The sequence below is a fragment of the Populus trichocarpa genome, chromosome 1 (assembly GCF_000002775.5).
Source record: "Populus trichocarpa isolate Nisqually-1 chromosome 1, P.trichocarpa_v4.1, whole genome shotgun sequence".
NCBI classification, from domain to species: domain Eukaryota; kingdom Viridiplantae; phylum Streptophyta; class Magnoliopsida; order Malpighiales; family Salicaceae; genus Populus; species Populus trichocarpa.
In genome coordinates, this window is record NC_037285.2 from 9113390 (window position 1) to 9136454 (window position 23065).

General features: G+C 35.2%; 3 protein-coding genes across 5 annotated transcripts; 2 read left to right on the forward strand and 1 right to left on the reverse strand.

The window, feature by feature from the left end:
- Positions 1-2335: 2335 nt before the first annotated feature.
- LOC7478086 (non-functional protein STAY-GREEN, chloroplastic) lies at positions 2336-3569 on the forward strand. The gene is made up of 2 exons (XM_002298043.4): positions 2336-3047; positions 3134-3569. Exons 1-2 carry the CDS (start codon positions 2916-2918, stop codon positions 3380-3382), a joined length of 381 nt encoding a protein of 126 aa, XP_002298079.2. The 5' UTR covers positions 2336-2915; the 3' UTR covers positions 3383-3569.
- A 7143-nt stretch (positions 3570-10712) lies between these two features.
- Positions 10713-12654, forward strand: LOC7478087 (protein STAY-GREEN homolog, chloroplastic). The gene is made up of 4 exons (XM_002298044.4): positions 10713-11096; positions 11188-11361; positions 11769-11936; positions 12033-12654. Exons 1-4 carry the CDS (start codon positions 10974-10976, stop codon positions 12378-12380), a joined length of 813 nt encoding a protein of 270 aa, XP_002298080.1. The 5' UTR covers positions 10713-10973; the 3' UTR covers positions 12381-12654.
- Positions 12655-12720: 66 nt separating this feature from the next.
- On the reverse strand, positions 12721-22429 carry LOC18094431 (protein FIZZY-RELATED 2). Of its 3 annotated transcripts, none has more exons than XM_024585079.2 (10): positions 21788-22428; positions 21544-21666; positions 21339-21443; positions 15020-15199; positions 14733-14795; positions 14440-14634; positions 13897-13998; positions 13756-13818; positions 13589-13631; positions 12721-13272 (listed from the first exon to the last, which is right to left on the reverse strand). In XM_024585079.2, the coding sequence occupies exons 1-10, from the start codon at positions 22310-22312 to the stop codon at positions 13265-13267; spliced, it is 1407 nt and encodes a 468-aa protein (XP_024440847.2). In that variant the 5' UTR covers positions 22313-22428; the 3' UTR covers positions 12721-13264. The 3 variants fall into 3 exon arrangements, with proteins under 3 accessions (XP_024440847.2, XP_024440841.2, XP_052311802.1); XM_024585073.2 differs by having other exon boundaries at positions 13563-13631; positions 21788-22426; XM_052455842.1 differs by lacking the exons at positions 13589-13631; positions 13756-13818; positions 13897-13998 and having other exon boundaries at positions 21788-22429.
- Positions 22430-23065: the final 636 nt, after the last annotated feature.

Here is a 23065-nt window from a genome sequence, read left to right on the forward strand (position 1 = left end):
AATTAACTGCATTATTGATTTTGTTTGCTTTCTAGGGATAATTGTCTCAAATAAATGTCTATTTTTAGGTTGGTACTCAATTTTGTGAGCATTTATTTTTATCATATAATTAAATAAAAAAATTATTAAACCCAATAAAGTCCATCACCCGAGTCACGGGGTGGCGAGGTCGATCCAATCTGTCATTACTTTAGTTTTTAAAAAATTATTATTTGGAAGTTTTTTTAAAAGCTAAATCATGTTATTATTAATCATTAATGTTGTATTTAGACTTATGAAATCGATCGATTTAAATCAAGTTAGTTTTCATGTAGTTTAATTAAAAATTTGAGTTACATAAAGAATTGAGTCAGAAAATTTCAAAATATTCACTTGATTATGTTAATAATAACATTGTTAAAAAAAATTCCTCTGCGAATGTGGAGGCAAATATACCAGTACTTGTCCGTACTTTGCTTTCCCCCCTTTTAAAACAGTTATGTGAAAGATGAGAGATTAGTACCCCAGTTAACCAGCAATTCAATTGCTTTTTTTTTTTGGTTGAAATCGGGACGCTCTAAAAAACAAAATTAAATGAGAAAAGGTCGATTAAATGAGGTTGTAATACAGAAACAAGTACAAATTTATGTGAGGATCCCTGAAGATAGTTAACAAATCTGTTGCTGCCTTGGCTTCTTGAAACACATGTTGAACTTTAACCTCCCACTGTCGTGCCAGCAATTCACTTGCTTGGCATCAATTTTCACATTGTCCTTTGCTAAATAATTAACCACTAGCAAGAAATCCGATTTTAAAACAAGCCTTTTAATTCCGAACGACCAAAGCTAGTTTGAGGCCAGAAACTACTACCCACAATTCTGCTCTGCCATAAGAGCAAGTACCAGCTAATCCTAGATTTCCTTTACTACAACCATCCATATTTAACGTCAACCATTCCAGCGGAGGGCCGACCCATCATCAAAGAAACTCCTTCTATCCCTCGAATTGAGCAAAACCTTCCGCACATCCTGAGCTAATCTGCAGTCCCTTAACACATGAAGCATAGGTTCCTTTTTCAAAGAACAATGGTGACAGTGTGGATCGTCAGTTAAATTCCCACGCCATCTATTCTCATTCGCCGTCAATTTATCATGAGCTACCCCCCAGAGAAAAGCTCTGATTCTCTCCGATCCCTTCCAACTCCATATCAATCTCCAAATAGGATCCCTGTTTCTAACCTGGCTTGCAATATATGCTCATGTGGCAGGCAGATTTTACAGTAAACACACCACTTGCAAATTTACACCAATAACTTGAATCTCCCTCGATGGTACGTACTAGAAGGAGGATAACTAGCCATTACCATAATTATTTGTATGGGGGAGAGTAAATGAGCAAAGAAATCCCATCTCCATTGAATATTAGACTCCATGTTTGCTACTGATACATTTAAATTTTCCACTGGAATATCTTGTAAAGCATGCTGTACTAGCGGGCCGATACCTTCCAGCCAGTTGTCTTTCCAAAACCGAACTTCTACTCCATTCCCAACAGACCGACCTAGGCCTTCAATAACCTGAGGCCAAACTTTACAGATTGTTTTCCACAGCGGAGAGTCCTTCCCTTTAGCTTGGACTTGTGGTATACGATCTTGAGTCTTAACATACTTACTCCTCAGGACATCTGCCCATAGATTATTGTTGTCATGGATAATACCCCATCCTAACTTCATTACGCAAGCCTTATTCATTGAGTGCATATTTCGAATCCCTAACCCTTCTTCCTGTTTGGCCTTACACATATTCTTGGACTTCCACCCAGCCAATTTTTTATGCATTCAATTTTGTTTCTGTTTACAATTCTGAATTTTGCATTGATATCCCAAAAGTTACATGCCTAAATGTAATTAATGCATCTGCCATTGCAATGGAGTAGTCAATGTAATTTTTTCCCATCAACCCTAAGGAATATCAAGAGAAACGGAAGTACTTTTATTAATTAATACCTGACAAGTTAATGCGTAGGAAACCGAAGAGAGGCCTCAAAATCTCAAGGAGCTTCGTGTAATTTTATGGCCAGAAATGTGGATGCTCTATAATTCAGTAAACATGGACAACGTTCAGACTTTAGAGGGCCAATTGACTGGACGTAACACCTAACTAGATGTCCTAGAAGTTTCAGAAAATTAAAATAATATGACCACTACACGGGTTCTACAGGAACAAGACTTCAGGACGCTGTCGTGGTCTGTAAAACAATTTTCAATAATTTCGACGTACAATGTCCGATTGTACACGTAGATGGTGAAGTTGATATAGTATTTTAAGTGTGGAAAGTGTGATAGTAATTGTTTTTAAAATTTTTTTTTTTAATGTTAGAAGTTATTTTATAATAATGAAAAATTCTTCCATAACCTATTTGACAAAAGACATTGAAAGTTATTGTGTATAAGTTGTCGGTTGTGTTTATGAAGATTTTTTGAAGATGAGAAGAAGGGTGCTGTTTTGATGAGAAGAAATGTGTGTTTCAACGAGAAGATTTGTTATTTTGATGCATAGAGATTTTTTGCTATCTCTTATGACTACCATACTTTGATTCCATCTTGCAGGAGGAAAAATTTGCCCAAATGTCTTCTGAGCGCAGACCTCCATGGCGCTGCTATTCTAATTTCTAGGTCATACTCTCTTCTAAAGTGTCTTCTGAGCGCAGACCAGACCTACATCAAACTTCGAAGAAGTCCTACACTTTAGGCATCTAAGCAAACCAAAAACAATTAGCTCCAGAGTGAACGCAAAAGAGTTTCTGCTTCCAAACTGTCCAAAAATATGACAGTCGTTCTTCCATTTTCGAGTGTCCATAAAATTACTAGGAGCTAGCTTCGAGATCCAAGTAGTGTGCTTTATCATAAAAACAACTACTGCCAGAGAGACACAGAGATGGCTAAATTGAATGGTGGTCCCCTGCATCCTTCAAAGCATGGTCCCTCTGTTTTTGAACAAAACAGCTCTTTCTTTTTCTATAGAAGAAAACCCATGACGATCAAGAAGAAGAACCTATTCACTGGTCCTGTAAGTTTTTCTTCTTTCTTCTTGTTTCTTTTTTATTGGGAAAAAACAGCTGGTTTTGATTTATGGGGTTTTGATTGATCATTCAGGTGGCAAGGCTACTAGGTCCGGCGATTTTTGAGGCTTCAAAGCCAAAGGTGTTGCTTCTAGAGGTTGAAAATAAGCAGCCAGCTGCAGGGGAGCTTCCTCCAAGGACTTGTACCCTAACGAACTGCTTAGCCCCCTCTATAATTTGCAAGACGAAAGCATTGCCTTCTACAATTTTTTCTTGGGCTTGTCAGTACGCTATCATATTGCTAGCATTTATATTACTTCTTTCTTTCATTCCATTTCGCTGATTAATATCGTTAATGTCTCTGGTTTAACCTGTGCGAGGATTCTCGGATAAAATGCTTGGAAAAATAAATCTTATGTCTTGACAACTTCGGATTTCAGTGATATGTTTGTACGATTTTTTATTTATTTGTAATTTTACTGAATTAATGTGGTAAATGTAATCATATAAATCTCTTACCATTATTGGAACCTTAGGCTACTAGTTGCTAAATTGGTTAATTTCCTCCCACATTAGGAAATTAAAGATCACGAGAAAATATTATTTTATCAATGTATTAATCTTAATATAGATGACCACCGACTTGTAACTAGATAAAAATAAAATAAAATATAAAATAATACCAAAATGCAATTTATTTCTTTGGGCTACGACCTCTTTTTTCAAAAATAAATAAATAAATAAAACTATGGCTTAATGATATCGACCGACCCCTACTGTTAAAAAGAAAAGATAATGGATCATTAGTCATTTAACTATGCTTTCAATTGTTTGAAAATATATAATAAATAATTTGGGTGAAAATAGAGCTAACAGGATAATTCTGGTATCTCGAATTTACGTTATCCACTATCCTTATTATTTAAATACTAAGATTAGGGCTGTAAAACAAACCAAATTACTTAAACTCAATTTGAGATCACTTCAATAAAATATTTGTTGAAGCTCGATTGTTACTTGAGCAATTCACTACTTGAAGTGGCTTGAAATATTCATGAACAAGAAATATATTTTAAGATAATTATTTAAATATAATAATATTATTAAAATATAATCTTTATTATAAAGTGGTTGCAAATTAACTATAAAAATAAATGTAAGATGAAATACTAAATGATTTTAACATTTAAACTAATGTTAATATTGTTAGAGTAATGTAAAACTAGTTTTGATCTACTAACTTGAGTTATATATTAGATTAAAGATTTTTTTAATAATGTATCATAGTCTTGTTAATTAGACGATTACAAGTTTAAATTTCATCGCCTCTCTTATATTATACAAGTTCCAAATAAAAAAAGCTTTTTACTAGATAAAGTATTATATAATTATTTTTAAAACTTTACCTAATAGGTTCAGGTATTGAATTAAGATGATTATTTGAAAAATATGTAATGCTGATATAAAAGAGTTAATTTTTTAGAATTATTATATTAAATACTTATTTTATTTTATTTTGTTTTGTTGATAAACAAGCTTGAGCTTGATAGAAGAAGTATCAAATCAAACTAAAGCTAAGATGGGAGAATTAAAATTTCCAAAAATCTTCTAATCTTAATATGGATAGATTATTTATCATTGGATTGAATAGATTTAATTAATTAATTGATTCAAGAATTTCCCTTATCATAAAACAAAACGAAAATAATATCTACATAACTGGAGAGTTGGCGAACCACCTCAAGCTAGCGTGGCCAGAAAAGAAACTAGTTATAATCTGGGAAATAATTTCCTACTCTACAACGCTTGTTTGTATTTTAATATTAAAATCTAATAAGTCAAATTGATGGTTGGCGATTTTTGTTTGTTTGTTACTACTGTGTACACACAGTTTACAAAGTTGCCGTCCATGAAAGTGCTATTCTTTTTATTCACAACTATATATTTACCAAACAGAGAGTTCCGAGATGAATTGTATGCTTTCTTCTTCTTCTTGGATTTTTTTTTTTTTGATAAGAAGATATGTCTATATTAGAAGAAGGAAAATTCAGGATATCATTTGAGATAATATATAAAATACTATCCTAGCCAACACTATGTATGAGTTGGGTAATTTGTTTTAATATATATAAAAAAAACTTGGGTGATGAAGTATTTTTAAATGAGTAAAAAATATAGGATTTATTTGGCTAATTTAATAATATGATTATAAAAAAAGTTAATAACAATAAAAAAGAGCAATTAATAATATGATTTCTCCATACTAATATGATTATAAAAAAAGTTAATATCATGTAGATACAACAATCTTATTTGATACCAAAGCAAAAATCAAATGAGAACATGATAATTTTATAAATAAAAAAATAAAAAAAAATCAAAACTTAATTATTAACAAATCAAATATTGAAGGAAAAAGTAAAAAAATAACCAATTTTTAAAAAGATAAAAAAAATTTGACTGAAGTTATTATGTCAAATTCATGGCTGAGTTGTGAGGTTAGGATAACCTCATACAAAAATAATTAAATAAAATAATAAAAATCAACTTGATTATCTTAAATAAGAGAACCGTGAAAAGCACACAAGAGCCACCAGAACTTTGAAACATTTTCTTAGAGTGTGTTTGGTATTGCGGTAGTTGTTGTGGTTGTGGTTTGAAAAAAGTTGTTTTATAAAAAGTACTTTTAGTTGAGGTTGATTTAAAAAAATAGATGTTTGGTTAAAACTGTGGTTGAAATTGAGGTTGAAGAAAAAGTGGTTTAATGTGTTTGGTTAAGAATGCTTTTGAAATTGAGGTTATAAAATAATTTTAAAAAATATATATTAATATTGATGGTTTTTAATTTAAATATAGTAGATTTAACTACAATATTGTAGATTTAACTACCATTATTACATTATTAAATAAATAATATTTTATATCAAATACTTTTTATTATTCCATTAAATTATCTACAATTTCATCACGTATGAAATTCATCTGATAAGGACTATAGTTTCAATGGTTTTTTGAGCGTGCAACAAAATCAGGTAAAATATCATCAGAAACAGAATTGGAATTGCGATCAAATTCCACAAATGCTACGTCATCATGCGATATTCTTCTAATTTATGTAGTGTTATTAAATAATATTAAACATTATTTTTTTAGTAAAACATAATTTTAAAAAAATTAACTTTTTTTTTTACTAGGTCGGACGCGGTCCAATAAATTTTACTCGCATGAATAGTGAAAAAAATTCACCTGGCACTGTTCACGTGAACAGTGACAGGTGAATGCTTCTCGCGGGTGAATTATAATTGACCTTGGCACTGTTCACTTCTTGAGTGAACAGTGCCCAGGTGAATTATAATTCACCTGGCATCACCTGGAATGGGCACTGTTATGAACAGTGCCCATGTGAATTAAGAGAAGCAGCGGGAGAGAAGCAGCTCCCAGCTGCTTGTGCAAAACGCCGGTTTGATGCAAAAAATTATGGGACCAACCAAACAATAAACTGCTGTTTACATGTTACCAAACGCCTGGTTTACGCGGTTTGCTTTAAAAGCTAAAGCTACCGCGTAAACAAACGCCCTCTTAGATTGCAAGCGCACACTGCTTCTCGAGAAATCTTAAAATATTATCTACATATAAGCATACATATAAGTTTTAATGAAACCCAATATTACATTTTTCAAACATGGCTCTATTATTACGAGAGTAAATCAAATCATCTACATATAAAGCATACAAAAATACATCTTTTCTTCATCTTTAATTTTAATTAAAAATAAGTATATTATATCTTTTAATTAAATCCTTCCTTGCACTTTATATTCATTACCAAATTTCACGTAACGAGGTTGATGAACAAATACTTTGTCTTCAAGAAATAAACATCATGCTCTCGGAGCTTGATGTAACCCATACAAAACCAAATTTCACGTAACAAAGAAGTTGATTAACACATTCTTGTTCTTAAAGGGTTTCTATGTAGAAAAGCTGACTTCACGTATAATTTGAAGATAGATCACGAATTTTAAGTTGCCAAAACAATGATCACTCTTATTGTCCTATAGCTTGCTACCAAAGCAAAAAAACAAAAAATAAAAAAAACCAACACCGTACTCTTTTTCATAACCTTTAGCTACTAATTATGTTTTACATGTGTGAATTTCATAAATTTTTCTTATACATCCAAGTTACACCAATGATCTTTTATTTTTTAGGAAGCTCTGTTAATTCTCACATAATTTTTTTTTATGATATTAATTTCATTATTAATAGTATTTTTTCATTTTTTTTTCTTTGATAGTATCTCCGAAAGTCATAGGGTTACAATATAAGAATAGAAAAAAGAAGTAAATGGGTCATCATATTAATCAATTATTGTTATCTCATAATTACTCGTCCATGTAGGCTTTTTTTCTAACACGATGTGATCTTTGACTATTAGATGTGATTTAATAATTTACTAGTTATGATGCTTTCTTCGTGGGCTTTTCTCTTCCTTCATCATTCTCACAATCTAAGTCTACATGAATATTTTATTTAACATCATCATTGTTTTATGTTTAAATTTTAGCTTCATAATTTTTTTGATGTTAGGATTATATAGTTTATAAGCTTTATAATTATCACTAATACCAAGAAAAATACAATTTTCTCTCTTGCCATCAAATTCTTTTTACTTTTGATTTGGAATATAAACATAGGCAATACATCTAAAAACTCTAAGATGATTAATTATCAGTCTATCCATTTTAAGTTTCCTCTGGTAGTTTATCTTGAATGACAAGCATGAGATTTTTATTCAAAACATAATTGATCTAATTTATTACTTCTAGCAAAAAAATTCTTGTAAGCTATTCTTTATCAAAAACTTTGCATTATATTTATAGTAGTGTGATTTTTCCTTTCATAAATAGTATTTTGTTGAGGCGTATAAATTGTAGTAAGTTTCATGATTGTTAAAATTGCCTGTTTCATGATTTTTTTAATTGGTTTGTTGAACAAAATTATTGGAAGCCATGATTGTTAAAATTGTTATAATTATCGTAAAGGATCCTTTTTGTTTCCAATAATTAATTACTTGTTGATTCTCTATTGTTCTCTAATCTTTTTTGTAGGTTGATGTTGCCTGGACTAGTTACTAGTCGTGTAACTTATTGATGCTGCTGATGCGTTAAAAAAGTACTGCTCTCTGCTGCCTTATTGATCTAGAACGTGGAATGTTTGGAAATTGTTGAGAGCTACTACTAGCTATATGAAAGTTGCTGTTGTCCCTGTTTGGAGGGTGTTATTGTACCTGTCTGAAGTTGTTGCTCCAAGCTCCGGCTAGTTTAAGAAGGTTGCTGCAAAACAAGAAGTTGTCGCTTCCTTTTTTAAGTTGCTGCTGCTGCGACCCGTTAATTACCGCTCTGCTGGAATGTGTGAAGTTGCTGGGAGGACTGATTTGGAAAGTGATCTGCTGGACTTGTTTAAACACTAGTGCTGGATTGTTTTTGTGCACCGCGTCTGTTTTCTTCTGCAACGAGAGGCTACTACTGCTATTATATATGTTGATGCTGCTGCTGCTTGTATGAAGAACTACAAGAGGAGGTTGGTGCTATGTCTTGACACGAAGAGAGAAGTCTACTACTTCTGCTTCTATCAAGTCTAGTTCTGTCAAAGACGTTGCTACTACGTGTGCATCTTTATGCAATGATTCATTTTTTTCTCCTTTTCAACCTAAGATTTGATATCAATTATTATTGAAAACAATGCACGCAAATAAAGAATTTATTGATTGATTGATTTGATATCATTTTTTTTTCCTTTTCAAACTTATGAGGTTTAAGTATTTAAACCTCATAGGTATTTCTCATAGGTATTTATTGATTGATTTATATTTTAAATTCAGGATACATTAATCCTTATAGAAATTACATCTTTATCTATTATAATCTAATAAAAATTCTAATTATCTAGTTAAATAAAGAATCTAATTAACTAGTCTAACATAAATTCTATGATATTCTTTATCTTCTGATGTATAGAAAAATATTCATTTCTTAAAGTTTCATAATATTTTTCCACCTTGAAAAATATATTCATATTATATTGTTTTTCATTTAGAGAAAAATGGAAAAAATATATATTTAACTTAAACATGTTTTCTATGATATCCTTCATGTTTTAATGTATATAAATATTTTATTTTCTCATCTTAATTCGTCCATTTTTAATTTGTTTGTCATTATTTTGAGATAATCTTTCAACCTAATTACAGTGTTACGAAGCAAGCTTGTCATGTGAGCAAGCTTCCAAGCATCCAGATAGTGGCTTCAATGTAGCCATGAGAATCACTAGATCATTGACCGTACGTAATTCATTCCCATAATTTCAAATTACTATTTGCACTAAAAATTCATGGAAACCATTCCATTATTAAAACCATAAAAAGGTTCCATTAAAGGCATTGGACTTGATGGAGAGAGTTAATATAGTGGGTTTGTAAGATATAGAATCATACATTATTGATTTTTTTTCTTCCCCAAAACACAACAATGTGAGATTCTTGAGGATTTTCCCATAAAACTAAACACAACAAAACGTGGAATATTTCATGAATCATATTTCTTGAGGATTAAATTATCATTTATTGTTCATAATCCCTAGAAAGCAATTTGTTGTCCCATTAGCTTAGATGAACCTAACTGAGTATTCTTACGGGGAAAAGGCAGTTTGTGACATTGTTGCACCGTCATCAGCCCTTAGAATCACAAGCAAAAGGCATATTAAACATGATGAATATTTTTTTTATAAAAAAAACATGATAAGATTAAACCATCTAGTAGGTGGCTTAGTGATAAGAGCTTGGAACCAAGGGGTTTGCTCCTCCTGTGATCTCAAGTTCGAGTCTTATGGTTACTAATATAATGGCCACTAGAGGCTTATATGGTTGTTAATTTCAGGGTCCGTGAAATTAGTTGAGCTACGCGCAAACTAATTCGGATACCCACGTTAATTAAAAAAATGATGAAATTAGATACAAAAAGTTCACGAATTTATCAAACTAAAAAAACCGTTACAGATGTATAAAACTGGATTTTCTTAATTTATTTGTGGAATTGTATTATATATCCAATTCATATAACTAATTAATGCTTTTGTTCATTTCAATAATAATCAAAAGTAATTTGTCTTTAATTGAAATCAGGCCCGTCCAAAAGGTTAGATAAAAAATCTTAAAAACAAAAGAAAAGAAAGAGGGAAAATTCAAAATATATCCCTTTCCTTCTCCTTCTAATACCAATAACAAGAGAAATAGGGAAAATAAAAGAAGAAAAGAAAAAGGGAAAAAAAAATACACAAATTTAATAGAACCGTAAAGAGTTGTACTGCTTTGTCAACTACAGCAGCAAGATTTGAGATAAGAATACATTACATTTTAATACGGGAATCGTGGCTGAATTGGGTTGATTTATCTGGAGTGGTGGGGTGCATGCAGTTTAGATTTGGCTATCAATAAATTGATATCTCAACATCAATGGATTAATAGACGATTAAAACATTGAATAATGAATTGGGTCAACTTTTCAGATTAATACTATGCAAGCAAACAAATCATACAATTTTTTTCATCAAAAAATGGCGCAGTCACTATTTTCAGAAAACAAATCATATATGTCCAAAAGACGCCAGCTTCTTACTTCTTGGGCTGTTTTTTTGGACTACCATTGCTTCTCTGTTCGAAACTTCAAAGTCTCTAAAGTTAAAGCATGCAAGCAAAGCAAAAGCGAAAAACCTCCCCCTAGTTTCAAGTCTCCTAAACTTTCTCTACTGGTTAATAGTGTTCGTAACATTTTCGTAAACTGCACTTCCAATCTTCTGGCGTGCCCAATAAGTCGGGCTATAAGGTCTAACTACTGCTCTTACTTTGAGAGTAGTGGGATATCGAGAAATTAGAGATGGGTTCTTTGGCAGTTGCTCCCTTTCTTCCTTCAAAGCCAAGACCCTCTCTCTTTGATCAAAACAGCTCCCTCTTTTCTTCAAGTACAAAGCTCAAGAGGAAGAACCAATCTATCAGCCCTGTAAGTTCTGCTTCTCTTGGCTTATTTTTATTTTTGTACTTCTTTATTTGATTCGTTGATTGTGACTTTTGTGCTGTTTTGATTGTTTCAGGTGGCAAGGTTATTTGGGCCATCTATTTTTGAGGCATCAAAGCTGAAGGTGCTGTTCTTAGGGGTTGATGAGAAGAAGCATCCAGGGAATCTGCCAAGGACTTATACTCTAACACACAGTGATATGACAGCTAAACTTACTTTAGCCATCTCACAGACCATAAACAATTCTCAGGTAATCCTGTTTTTAATATCATGTTTCTTTTTTAAATTAAGAGATCACCAATCTGCTAATTCCACCATATTTCCCTTTTGAGTTGGAATCTTTGAATTGTGTAAAAATAGAGAAAACAGGGGAGCCTCGGGAAGGTCTTTTTCTTTTTCTTTTTTTTCTTTTTAAATACCATGGCACAAGAAAGAAAGGGGGATAAAAAAAAAAAGGGCGGGGGGCTCTGAATCGTGGGGTTAGATGAAATATAAGGGGAAGCACAAAATCTCATGTATAAATCATCAGGGTCTGAATTTTAGAGAAGATAAACAGAAGGAAGCAGGGTATATACAGAGAGTTGCTTGATTTTGTTGATATTTTTCTTGATCAAAAGGTTAGATTAATGAACTGAATGGATTGGGATTTTCTTGCAGTTGCAGGGATGGTCCAACAAATTGTACCGAGATGAAGTGGTGGCAGAGTGGAAGAAAGTAAAGGGAAACATGTCTCTTCATGTTCATTGCCATATAAGTGGAGGCCATTTTCTTTTAGATTGGTGCTGTAGACTCAGATATTTCATCTTCCGCAGAGAACTCCCTGTGGTATGTACAAAGATTGTTTGTTACTTTTTTGTTCAATCTTGATGATCATGATCAGTCCCTTAAATCACATGGAAAAACAAAAATTGGGATGACTAGGTATTGAAGGCCTTTTTTCATGGAGATGGGAGTTTGTTGAGCAGCTATCCTGAATTACAGGAGGCTTTAGTTTGGGTTTACTTTCATTCAAACATTCCAGAATTCAGCAAGGTAGAGTGCTGGGGTCCACTCAAGGATGCTGCTGCGCCTTCTACTTCTGAAACTGGTGGGTCCAATGAGACCGAGGAGCTAGCAAACCAATCAAGCAACTGGGACTTGCCTGAGCCATGCCAAGAGGAGAATTGTAGCTGTTGCTTTCCACCAATGAGCTTGATCCCATGGTCTAAAATGGTTCCCTTGGAGAACAAAAAGAATCCAAGCACCCCACAGAGCTTTCAACAGCCCTAAGTATCTATCAGTCTGCTCTTTGATTGTTTTATCTTCACATAAGATGTTACATAACTTATGTAGGTCTGAAATGTAAATATTAGGAGTTTGTCCTCAACCCAAAATACTTTGAGTTTGGGGTTGAAACACTTGTCCCAAAATCTCTTTTTCAAGATAAAGACTGCTGTACATGTAAATATGTTCAATATTTGATAAACTTGCCATTGTTGTAAGAACACTACGAATGTGTAACGCATGACGTGAAAGTTTTATTGTATTTATATTATTTAAACAAGCTGCAGTCGTACGAGGAAACTAAAACTCCTTACCAAGGATCATTCTGGGATGTGGTAGATTCCTGTTTGTATGATCTTTAAGCGAGCCAGCTGAATTCGGATCCAGCAAAGCAATATTTCATATATTTCAATGATAGAGAAATGTGGAAGCAATAATTATTTACAAAAACTATGAGTAAATGGTAAACCAACACCTCAAAGCATCCTATGCTGTTGTCTGTTAATATACAATGCAAGAAGCATTTAAATGGTATATGCTATACATTAGTAAATCAAAGGGGGAACAGAAAGGAAACTAGTAATTTCCTGAGAGCCATGAGAAAATTCATCACCTCTAATCCCACTTTTTTCGATTTATTAGGTCCTGGGATGATTTGAGAAAACCATACTGATGGATTGTCCTGGGTTGGTTCGAGAAAACCAAACTGACCAACTTTGTTCCCACACACATAATCTCCAGGTTATGAACATATTTACCACCTTCCTTCCATGCTAAAACAGCACAATAAACTCTAGACTGACAGTCTTCTCAGAGCCAAGAAACTCTCCACAAACAACTGGAGTCACCGAATTGTAGTTCTACCGAGAGAGGATGCTCCAATTTCACTGTCAGTGTTCTGTAATAGCAGTCAACCCATAAATTTATTGAGTTAGTCTTCTGCTACATTGGGTAAGTACTGCTATGTAAGGCAAGTACTACAAAACCAAAATATTGACATCTACTCTTGACACAATCCTATCCTTATATCTTGTCAATGCATATTATTGATATGGCAATAGAGATATATGTTATTGTCATTTACTAGAAAGAAGATGCATCCGGTGAGTTTTTCTCCAAAAAATAATCACGTATTAAATATTAGCACGGACTCAATTAATTATTGTCATCATTCAAAGAAACAATTACTTGAGATTTAGGGGAAGGAAACACACTCCAAAACCGCAGCGTTTCATCTCCAGCTCCGGTGACAATTGTCTGAAACAGATAATAGTTATTCCAACCAGGAAAAGACACATTAATGAAAAGAAATGGTTGGCATAACTGCTAAATTTATTGTAAGAAGAGAAAGTACAGTCATGAAGAATGGAGGATCAACTACCTGTCCATCTGGTGAGATGGCAAGATAAAGAACTCTGAATGTATGACCTGTCAGAGTTGCCAACTGCAAAGGAGGAACAAATCTTAATACGATGAGTGATGAGAGATAATACCATTATCATAAATACACTGACTTCAGTACCTTTGACATGGTGGGATATCTCCACAATATTATTTGGTTTTGGGAGTATCCATGTGTGCTGACAAGTTCATTGACATTCTTAGACCACACAAGATTGCACACCTGAAATGAAGTAGGTGTAAAATTTTTTGGGGGGGAGAGAGAGACGGAGGTAAATGTTGAGTAAAATAATCCAAGACTACATGAGTACGTGTACTTGCTCTTTGCCATCTTACAGTATGGATCGCACCCAGAGGTTTCATAACCTGTGGTCTATCTTTTGGGTCCTATTAGAGATAGCTTGTACAATATGGTTGGTATGTTAGATTGAGTAAAGATAGTTTTTCGTGGGTTCCTTTTTCTTGAGCTTCCAGGAAAGCCCACATTTTTTATGTTCTAAATGGTGTAACCACATGTTCCATCAATCATTCAACAATTTCATATTTACTTACCAAAAAGAGAAAAAAGCAGATATGAGTTGCCAGTAAGGGTTTTTCTAACTCCAGACATTTCATGTTATCTATAAAGAAGCACAATAACAGTGATTTGCAAACAGATATTTACCTGACTGCCAGTGTCTATGCAGCTGAGATGTGAGTTAGTGGTTGTATTCCAGAATCGTATACACCGGTCAGCAGTCCCACCCCCAGATGCAAGAAGTCCATGAAGATGGGGTGACCAAGCAATTGCTTTTACAGCCGCTGTATGATCACAGTATTTTAGCACAGGTTGGCTTGAATGTTGATTCCAAACAAAGAGCTGCACATAGACAACAAGAAATTAGAATTCTATACAGGAAACCATGAACTCATGTCTAGCAATCATAGCGATATGTTGTAGAAAAAAAAAATACTCACTCGATTATCATTTCCACCTGATGCCAACTCACGGTTATCATAAGACCACTTCAGTCCACAAACCTAAATCATAATCAATTGATTATTAGGCTGAGTAACGTAAAAGCAATGAACAGAACAAAAATAGCATAGATAGCTTATAATATGTAAACAAATGCCCACTACTAGCATTTACGAAATTGAGAAGCATGCAAAAACATAATGATAACTCTAACTCCAAAGTAAACAGCATAAAATGGTTGACCAAAAAGTTCAATCAATGTGATCACAATGTAGGGGAGTCCAACCTCTGACTTGTGTCCAGAGAGTTTACTAACGAAGTCTTCCCGTGCTCGTATATCTCGTTGAAGAATGCTCTTATCCCGGCTACCAGAAGACAGCATAGATGAACTCCAGGCCAAGGCCCCAACACGCAATCGATGGCCCTCCATGGTTCTGATCCTTTTACAGCGAGAAGCATCCCAAATCTACATATGAGTTGATGAGAATATCAGCAAAATAATGTTAGGATGATCAAGCAATATACTAAAATCTATTATGAACACAAGGGAGGAACTGCCCATGACAAACAGTTGTATAAATACCACCTGTCCTTGGAACTGCTGAAAAACCAAAAACACCAATAATATAGAACCATGTATCTCACCTTCCAAAAAAAATAATGGGAAAGTATTGAAATGAGAGCTTATTGTGAACATTTTAAGATGCTTTCTTAGGGGCAAACAAACTTATTGATTCTAAAGGAGTTTTTTTTTTCTTGAATTAGTTTCAAAATCTTGGGTCAGTAGTTGATGCCTAAAGTTTAATAGAAAATTTTTTGCCTGCAGTAAAAAAAAATAGCTAGGTAGCAATGTTTGGCTTTTGAAAATCATTATTTCTCCTTAATGTTATCTCTAGAAAAAAATCTGGTGAATCCTGCAATGACGAACAGATGTAAATATTTGGTTTCATGATAAATTTCCAAGCTATTCTGGTGATGGTACTTTAGATCTTTGCATACTAAGAGACTATGCCCTAAAACTTTTCGAACTTGTAAGAGACTTTGCATGACTAGGTTCAAGTACAGCCAAGAGTATGTATGATATATGGGCATAAAACACCTCATCCTTCCAATAAACCATATGTTCTCTAAACACCTTGTTCAGAAACCCCTTACAGTTTTAGCCAGCCTGTGGCAATTAAACAATGTGAATAAAAACCTTCAAAGTCTGGTGAATCAACTCTGGTGGGACAAAACAGTTTCTCCCAGCCACCTACCAAGTTGAAATTTGTCAGCCCTAACTGTTAACATGTAGTTAGCCGAATTAGAGAATAAGAGTTCTAGCAGATATTCCATAAGAGTTCTGAAAGGATACACATTAATGTATTCCTTTCAGAACAGGAAATATATTCCTTGTAAAACAGGAAACCTGTAAACCGCCATATGTATATGTTTGCCTATATAAGGCATTCCTCCAAGAGAGAAGAATAACAAGCACAGTTAAATAAAACCTAAACTCTAAACTTTATCATGGTATTAGAGCATAGTTAAAATTCTTCTCTCTCTGCAGCCTCCATCCATAATTGGTCTTGAAACAAGGGACCAACCATGGATGATACAAATACCTCTATAATTCCTATAAAGCATACTCCAGTCTCTGTTGAATCACCCAACCTAAACAACTTACCCTTTGGATTCAAATTAAATGAGAAAAACTTCAAAATCTGGTCACAAATGATTGAGCTTCATGCTGCTGGATTGAACAAACTTGGCTACTTAAATGGACAGAACGCTAGAATGGAAGAAGGAAATCCCGGTTACTCAAGATGGTGCATTGAAGATGCAGTGGTGCGAGGATGGCTGCTGAAAACCATGGAGCCTCATCTCATTGGCTTATTTATACACCTTTCATCAGCCAAGGAAATCTAGGACAGCGTAACTCAAACCTTCTATGATGGGGCTGATGAGTCTCAATTTTATGAGTTACGCTGCAAGGCAACAAGAACAAAACAAAATGGACGTCCAGTTAACTTATACTACGCAGAACTTAACAGCGTCTGGCAAGAAATTGATAAACGACGACCAATTAAGATGATGTGTACTGCAGACCTTAGAACCAGACAAGAAGAAATCCAGAAAGATCGGATTTATGACTTTCTCGCAGGACTAGATGAGGTATTCGACCCAGTACGCAGTGATCTTCTTCGCATGAAATCTGTTCCAGGTATTGAAGAGTGCTTCACTATTGTTCGACGAGAGGCTCAACGCCAAGTCACCATGTTTGGCACAAAGAACACGGGTGAAGGTACTTTCATGGCAATGATTTCCAAATCCACCGCCTCTTCTAACTTTCACACCCTTAGAGCTGTTGAGGAAGCAGAAAAGGATAAATTGCGCTGCAGTCATTGTAATGGAAGTCGTCATACCAGAGACACCTGTTTTGAAATTCATGGCTATCCCGAATGGTTCTTAGAAAAACGGAAGCAAGGTAAAGCACGCAGCAATAAACATCCAGGCCAAGCAAAATTAGCCAATACGGTGGAGATTCCTTCTAGTGTTGCTGCTGTGGCAACAGGTCAAAGAGACCATATTAAACCGGGTGAAATACTCTTTTTAGCCAATACAGCTGACTCCCTTCTAACCTTAGAAAACATTGGAATGATGTTTTCTACATTCACAGTTCAAGATACAGGTTGGATCATTGACTCGGGTGCCACAGACCATATGACTTACAATAAATCATTATTTCAGTACATGGAAAACATTGGAATGATGTTTTCTACATTCACAGTTCAAGATATAGGTTGGATCATTGACTCGGGTGCCACAGACCATATGACTTACAATAAATCATTATTTCAGTACATGACTTCCCCATCTAAGAAAAAAGTCCTAACAGCCAATGGGGAGTCTACCCCAGTTATTGGAGCAGGATCAATTGCTCTCACTCCTAACCTTTCATTACATAATTGTCTACTTGTTCCTGCACTTTCAAATCACTTATTATCAGTTAGTCAAATCACGGAAGAATTGGATTGCATTGTCTTCATGTTCCCCACTTTTTGCTTACTTCAAGATATCCGGACTCAAGCGATCATTGGACGTGGTACTAAGAGGAAGGGGCTTTACTATGTGGATGATGTTGCGTCAGGTCACGTCCATCAAGTTCAGAGTCGCAATGTTCATGACTACAAGAATATTTGGTTGTGGCATCATCAGCTGGGTCACGCATCCTTCGGCTACTTACAAAAATTATTTCCATCCCTATTTAATGACATTTCGGATCCTAGTTCTTCTCTTAAATGTAATGTTTGCATCTTGGCCAAAAGTCACCGTACTTCGTATCCGTTAAGCCTGAATAAAAGCACAAAACCATTTGAATTAATTCACTCTGATGTTTGGGGACCTGCCCCAATTACTACTCAATCTGGGATTCGGTGGTTTATTACATTTGTCGATGACTGCACCAGAGTGACTTGGTTATATACCATGCGGCACAAGAGTGATGTGCGTAATATATTCCCAATTTTTTATCACATGGTCTGCACTCAATTCTCCCTCCTCATGAAAGTTATTCGATCAGACAATGGCGGAGAATACCTTAACTCTGAGCTTTTGAAATTCTTTCAAGACAATGGTATTCTCCACGAAACTACTTGTCTAAGTACTCCACAACAAAATGGTGTGGCAGAACGCAAAAATATGCATATCCTTGAAACTACTAGAGCTCTTCTTATTGGTGCCCATATACCTCAACATTATTGGGTGGAAGCCATGACCTATGCAGTGTACCTCATGAACCGAATGCCATCACAAGTCTTCTCCTTCAGAACTCCTCTACAAACTCTAACCCAACATGTTCAGATTCCATCCTTCCTATATCTAGAACCTCGGGTTTTTGGGTGTGTTGCTTATGTCCACCTGCAGAAATCTCAACGCACAAAACTGGATCCATGTGCAGTGCACTACGTGTTTCTTGGCTTCAATCCTCACCAAAAGGGCTACCGTTGTTACCATCCTTCAACTCACCACATGTATGTCAGCATGGATGTCACTTTCTCCGAAACAAAGTATTTTTTCGGTTTAGATCAATCCACCTCTAGTCCTCAGGGGGAGCAGCTGCAACAAGATGCCTATAACTGGATTGATCTTCCCTAACTATCTGAACAGACCAATCCACGGGGAGAATCAGGTTCACGGGAGTTTGATCCAGGGGAAGACTCTGGTTCAGGGGAAGAAGAAGGGTCTGGTTCAGGGGAAGGAATGGAGTCAGGGGAGTCCAGTTCACAGACAATTAGGAGTGCAAGGGACAAAAACACGCTAGAACAACAAGACAGACATATTGAAGTAGCCCCTTCCTCTCCACAAATCCACGTCCAAGATCGGCCGGATATTCATGAGGTAAGTAACACTACAAGCCCTTCCTCTTCCATGTCATTATCTGCTCCAAATTATTCTCTACCTCCTAGATAGAACCGTGGGAAGCCACCCGACAGGTACTCTCTAAATGGCAAAGCAAGATATGCCATCACACAGTATGTCTCTACACATAGACTGTCACCACAACATCAAGCCTTTGTGAATGAGATGAAGAATATAAAAATACCTACAAATGTTGAGGAAGCCTCAAAGAACCTGAAATGGGCAGAAGCAATGGAGGCTGGAATGGATGCACACAAAGAAACGGTATATGGAGCATTGTATCACTTCCTTCAGGAAAAAAACCAGTAGGTTGCAAATGGATATTCAACCTCAAACACAGAGCAGATGGGACAATTGATCGGTACAAAGCAAGGCTAGTAGCAAAGGGATACACACAATCATTCGGCATCGACTATCAGGAAACTTTTGCCCTAGTTGCAAAGATGAACAACCTCAGAGTCTTGTTATCTTTAGCAGCAAATTTCGGTTGGCCCTTGAAGCAATTTGATGTGAAGAACACATTCCTCCATGGGGATTTGGAAGAAGAAGTTTATATGCAGCTTCCACCTGGGTTTAACTGTCCACAATCTAGCGGAAAAGTGTGTAGATTACGAAAAGCATTGTATGGCTTGAAACAATCGCCAAGAGCATGGTTTGGAAGGTTCACAGAAGCTATGAAACGAATTGGTTATCACCAAGGTAACTCTGATCACACTTTATTCATCAAACGCAAGAATGAGAGAGTTACACTGCTCATTATTTATGTGGATGATATGATTGTAACTGGTGATGACGCAGACAAAATAAAAAGGCTACAAGAATTTTGTCCACTGAATTCGAAATGAAAGATTTAGGAGGACTGAAATATTTTTTAGGGATTGAAGTTGCAAGGACCAAAAATGGTATATACCTGTCACAATGAAAGTATATACTAGATCTATTATCTGAAACTAGTATGCTAGAATGCAAACCAGTAGAGTCTCCTATTGTTCAGAATCATCATTTGGCCATTTATCCAGATCAGGTACCAACAAACAAGGAAAGATACCAGCGATTGGTAGGGAGATTAATTTATTTGTCTCACACACGCCCCGACATTGCCTATGCTGTTAGTGTGGTAAGTCAGTTTATGCATGCTCCAAGTGAAGACCATATGACAGCCGTAATGAGGATTCTAAGTTGCCTAAAAGGAGCACCAGGAAAAGGACTGACATTTAAGAGATATGGACATATGGAAGTGAAGGGATTTACTGATGCAGATTGGGCAGGAAATCTCACTGACAGGAGGTCCGCCTTTGGCTATTTTACATTTGTTGTAGGAAACCTTGTCACATGGCGAAGTAAAAAACAAAACGTGACAGCAAGATCCTCGGCAGAAGCAGAATATAGAGGGATGGTACATGGAATATGTTAACTGTTATGGCTTAGGACTCTACTCACCGAAGTAGGTTTTGAACCAAAGGAACCTATGTTACTATACTGCGACAATCAGGCAGCACGAGAGATAGCTAATAATCCGGTCCAGCATGATCGAACTAAACACATTGAGATAGATCGACACTTCATCAAGGAAAAGTTACTTCTGAAGTTAGTGGACATCCCTTTCGTTCGATCAAGTGAGCAGCTAGCAGATATTCTAACCCATGCAGTCCTTGCGATAGCTCTTCATAAGGTTCTGGACAAGTTAGGCTTAGAAGATATCTTCGCACCAACTTGAGGGGAAGTGTTAACATGTAATTAGCCGAATTAGAGAATAAGAGTTCTACCAGATATTCCATAAGAGTTCTGAAAGGATACACATTAATGTATTCCTTTCAGAATAGGAAATATATTCCTTATAAAACAGAAACCTGTAAACCGCCATATATATATATATGTTTGCCTATATAAGGCATTCCTCCAAGAGAGAAGAATAACAAGCATAGTTAAATAAAACCTAAACTCTAAACTTTATCACTAACATAATCAACACCCATATCTCTGACTATTTATTTACCTCTCGCTTAATCTTGCTAACACAATAATCCTTGAACACTGCATTCTTTTGAAATATCAAGTTCAATATTTTTATTTCTCTCTATAACGTTGGCATTGTTTTCATTTGGTTTTATGATCCTGAAGTGTTTCCCTATACATAAACCATACTGATCAACACAGCAAACGCATATATCAGAAGTTCAAAACAAATGCAAACCAAAACTAACCTGAACTTTTCCATTGCTAGTTCCAATAGCAAGATGCGTACCACGATGAGCCCATCCTACTGAACATACACCATCATCATTCCCCAAATCACACAACTTTGTCACCTGCATTACACCACGACCAACATTAGAGTAAAAAATAACAACCCTTCAGCCAAAACCTGAAAAAAAAAAAAAAAAACACTTTAAAACCCACAACACTCACCTTGCTACTACAAGCATTCCATAAATACACACAATTCCCTAACCCCACTGCCAACACATTATGTGACGACCAATCCACAAGATTCAAATAAAAATCATCTTGCAATGCAGGGGCGTCCAATACCTACAAAAAACACATAAAAACAAAAAGCAGGATCGATTAATAAAAAAATCCCAATAAAAATCCATATTTCATCAAATCTCAGGAAAGTCAAAATATGACACCAATTTACTAAAACACCGACCTTATAAGGTGATCTAGAAACCTTCCTAGGAGTCTTAATAGCAACATTACTAACACCAAGATCACTCATATCATCAAAACCGAAAGGGGAAAGCGAGTGCAGCGACTGCCTAGTCTCCATCTTGTACCGGAAAATATTCTGTCCAGCCGCCCCTGCCCCCCAGTCTTTCTTATCCGGAGTCTGGGGACCAAAAAGCGCATTCCGAAGCAACGCCGCATACGCACTAGGATTATCCTCCTTCCCTCCACATCCCGGCGATATCCCCGCCGTCGCCGACGGCTGCGGAAAAGAGATGTTGAAAAGAGCGAAATTTGAGCTGGATCTGCAGGGAATAAACCTATCGGAGTAAATTGGTCTCGAAGGGGAAATATAATGATTAGAATTAATGAGACGATTGACATGCTTTGATGATGACGGTGATGGAGTTGGGTTTTCAAGATGTAGATGATGATGATGACGTGGCGTCGTGGAGGCTGCAATGTTGAGCTTTGATTGGGTTGATTGTGAAATCATGGGATCAGCCATTGAGAAGAAACCCTAGGATTTATAGAGAGGAATTGGAGAAGATGATGATGACGTGTTGAAGGAAGTTAATTTTCCCGGGAAATAATAGAAAGAGAGTAACAGATGGTTGTTTCTTTTTTGACGCGAATGAGTGTTTGTTTAGGTGTTATGATTTATACAGAGGTTTTGGAGTGAGAGAAATAGGACCGTTGGATTCATGTATTTTTCGGTTTTGAATTTTGAATATGAATCCGTGTTGGTGTCGGGGAAGGATAATGAGGATTTATTTTGGAAACTTGGACAGGAGATTATTTCTTTCCTACAGCTCTATTATTAAATGGGAGGAATTAACTGGGCCACAGGCACTGAACATCACATTAGCAAAGGCCCAATCAAAACGGTCTAAAGAAAGAATATGAGTTGACTTGATGGTGAGACAGTGATGGGACAAAAGGTGGAGTCCAAATTAGAAGGCAACTAACTGCCTGTTGGATTTTTTTTTCGCAAAAAAATACATAATTATTATAGAAAATTTATGATTATAAATTCATAATCTACATGTTTAATAAAATTGACTGAGACTTTTACATGTTAATAAATATCAACATTTTTAAACTAGATATGAGATTAAGAATTTAAAAAATAAATATAGGTTAAAATATTTGATATTATTCCGTAATAATTTATTAAAATCTTATTTATTTATTTATTTATATGATAATATTTTTATATATATAAGAAGAGTAATAATTTAAATTTAATTGAAACCAAATA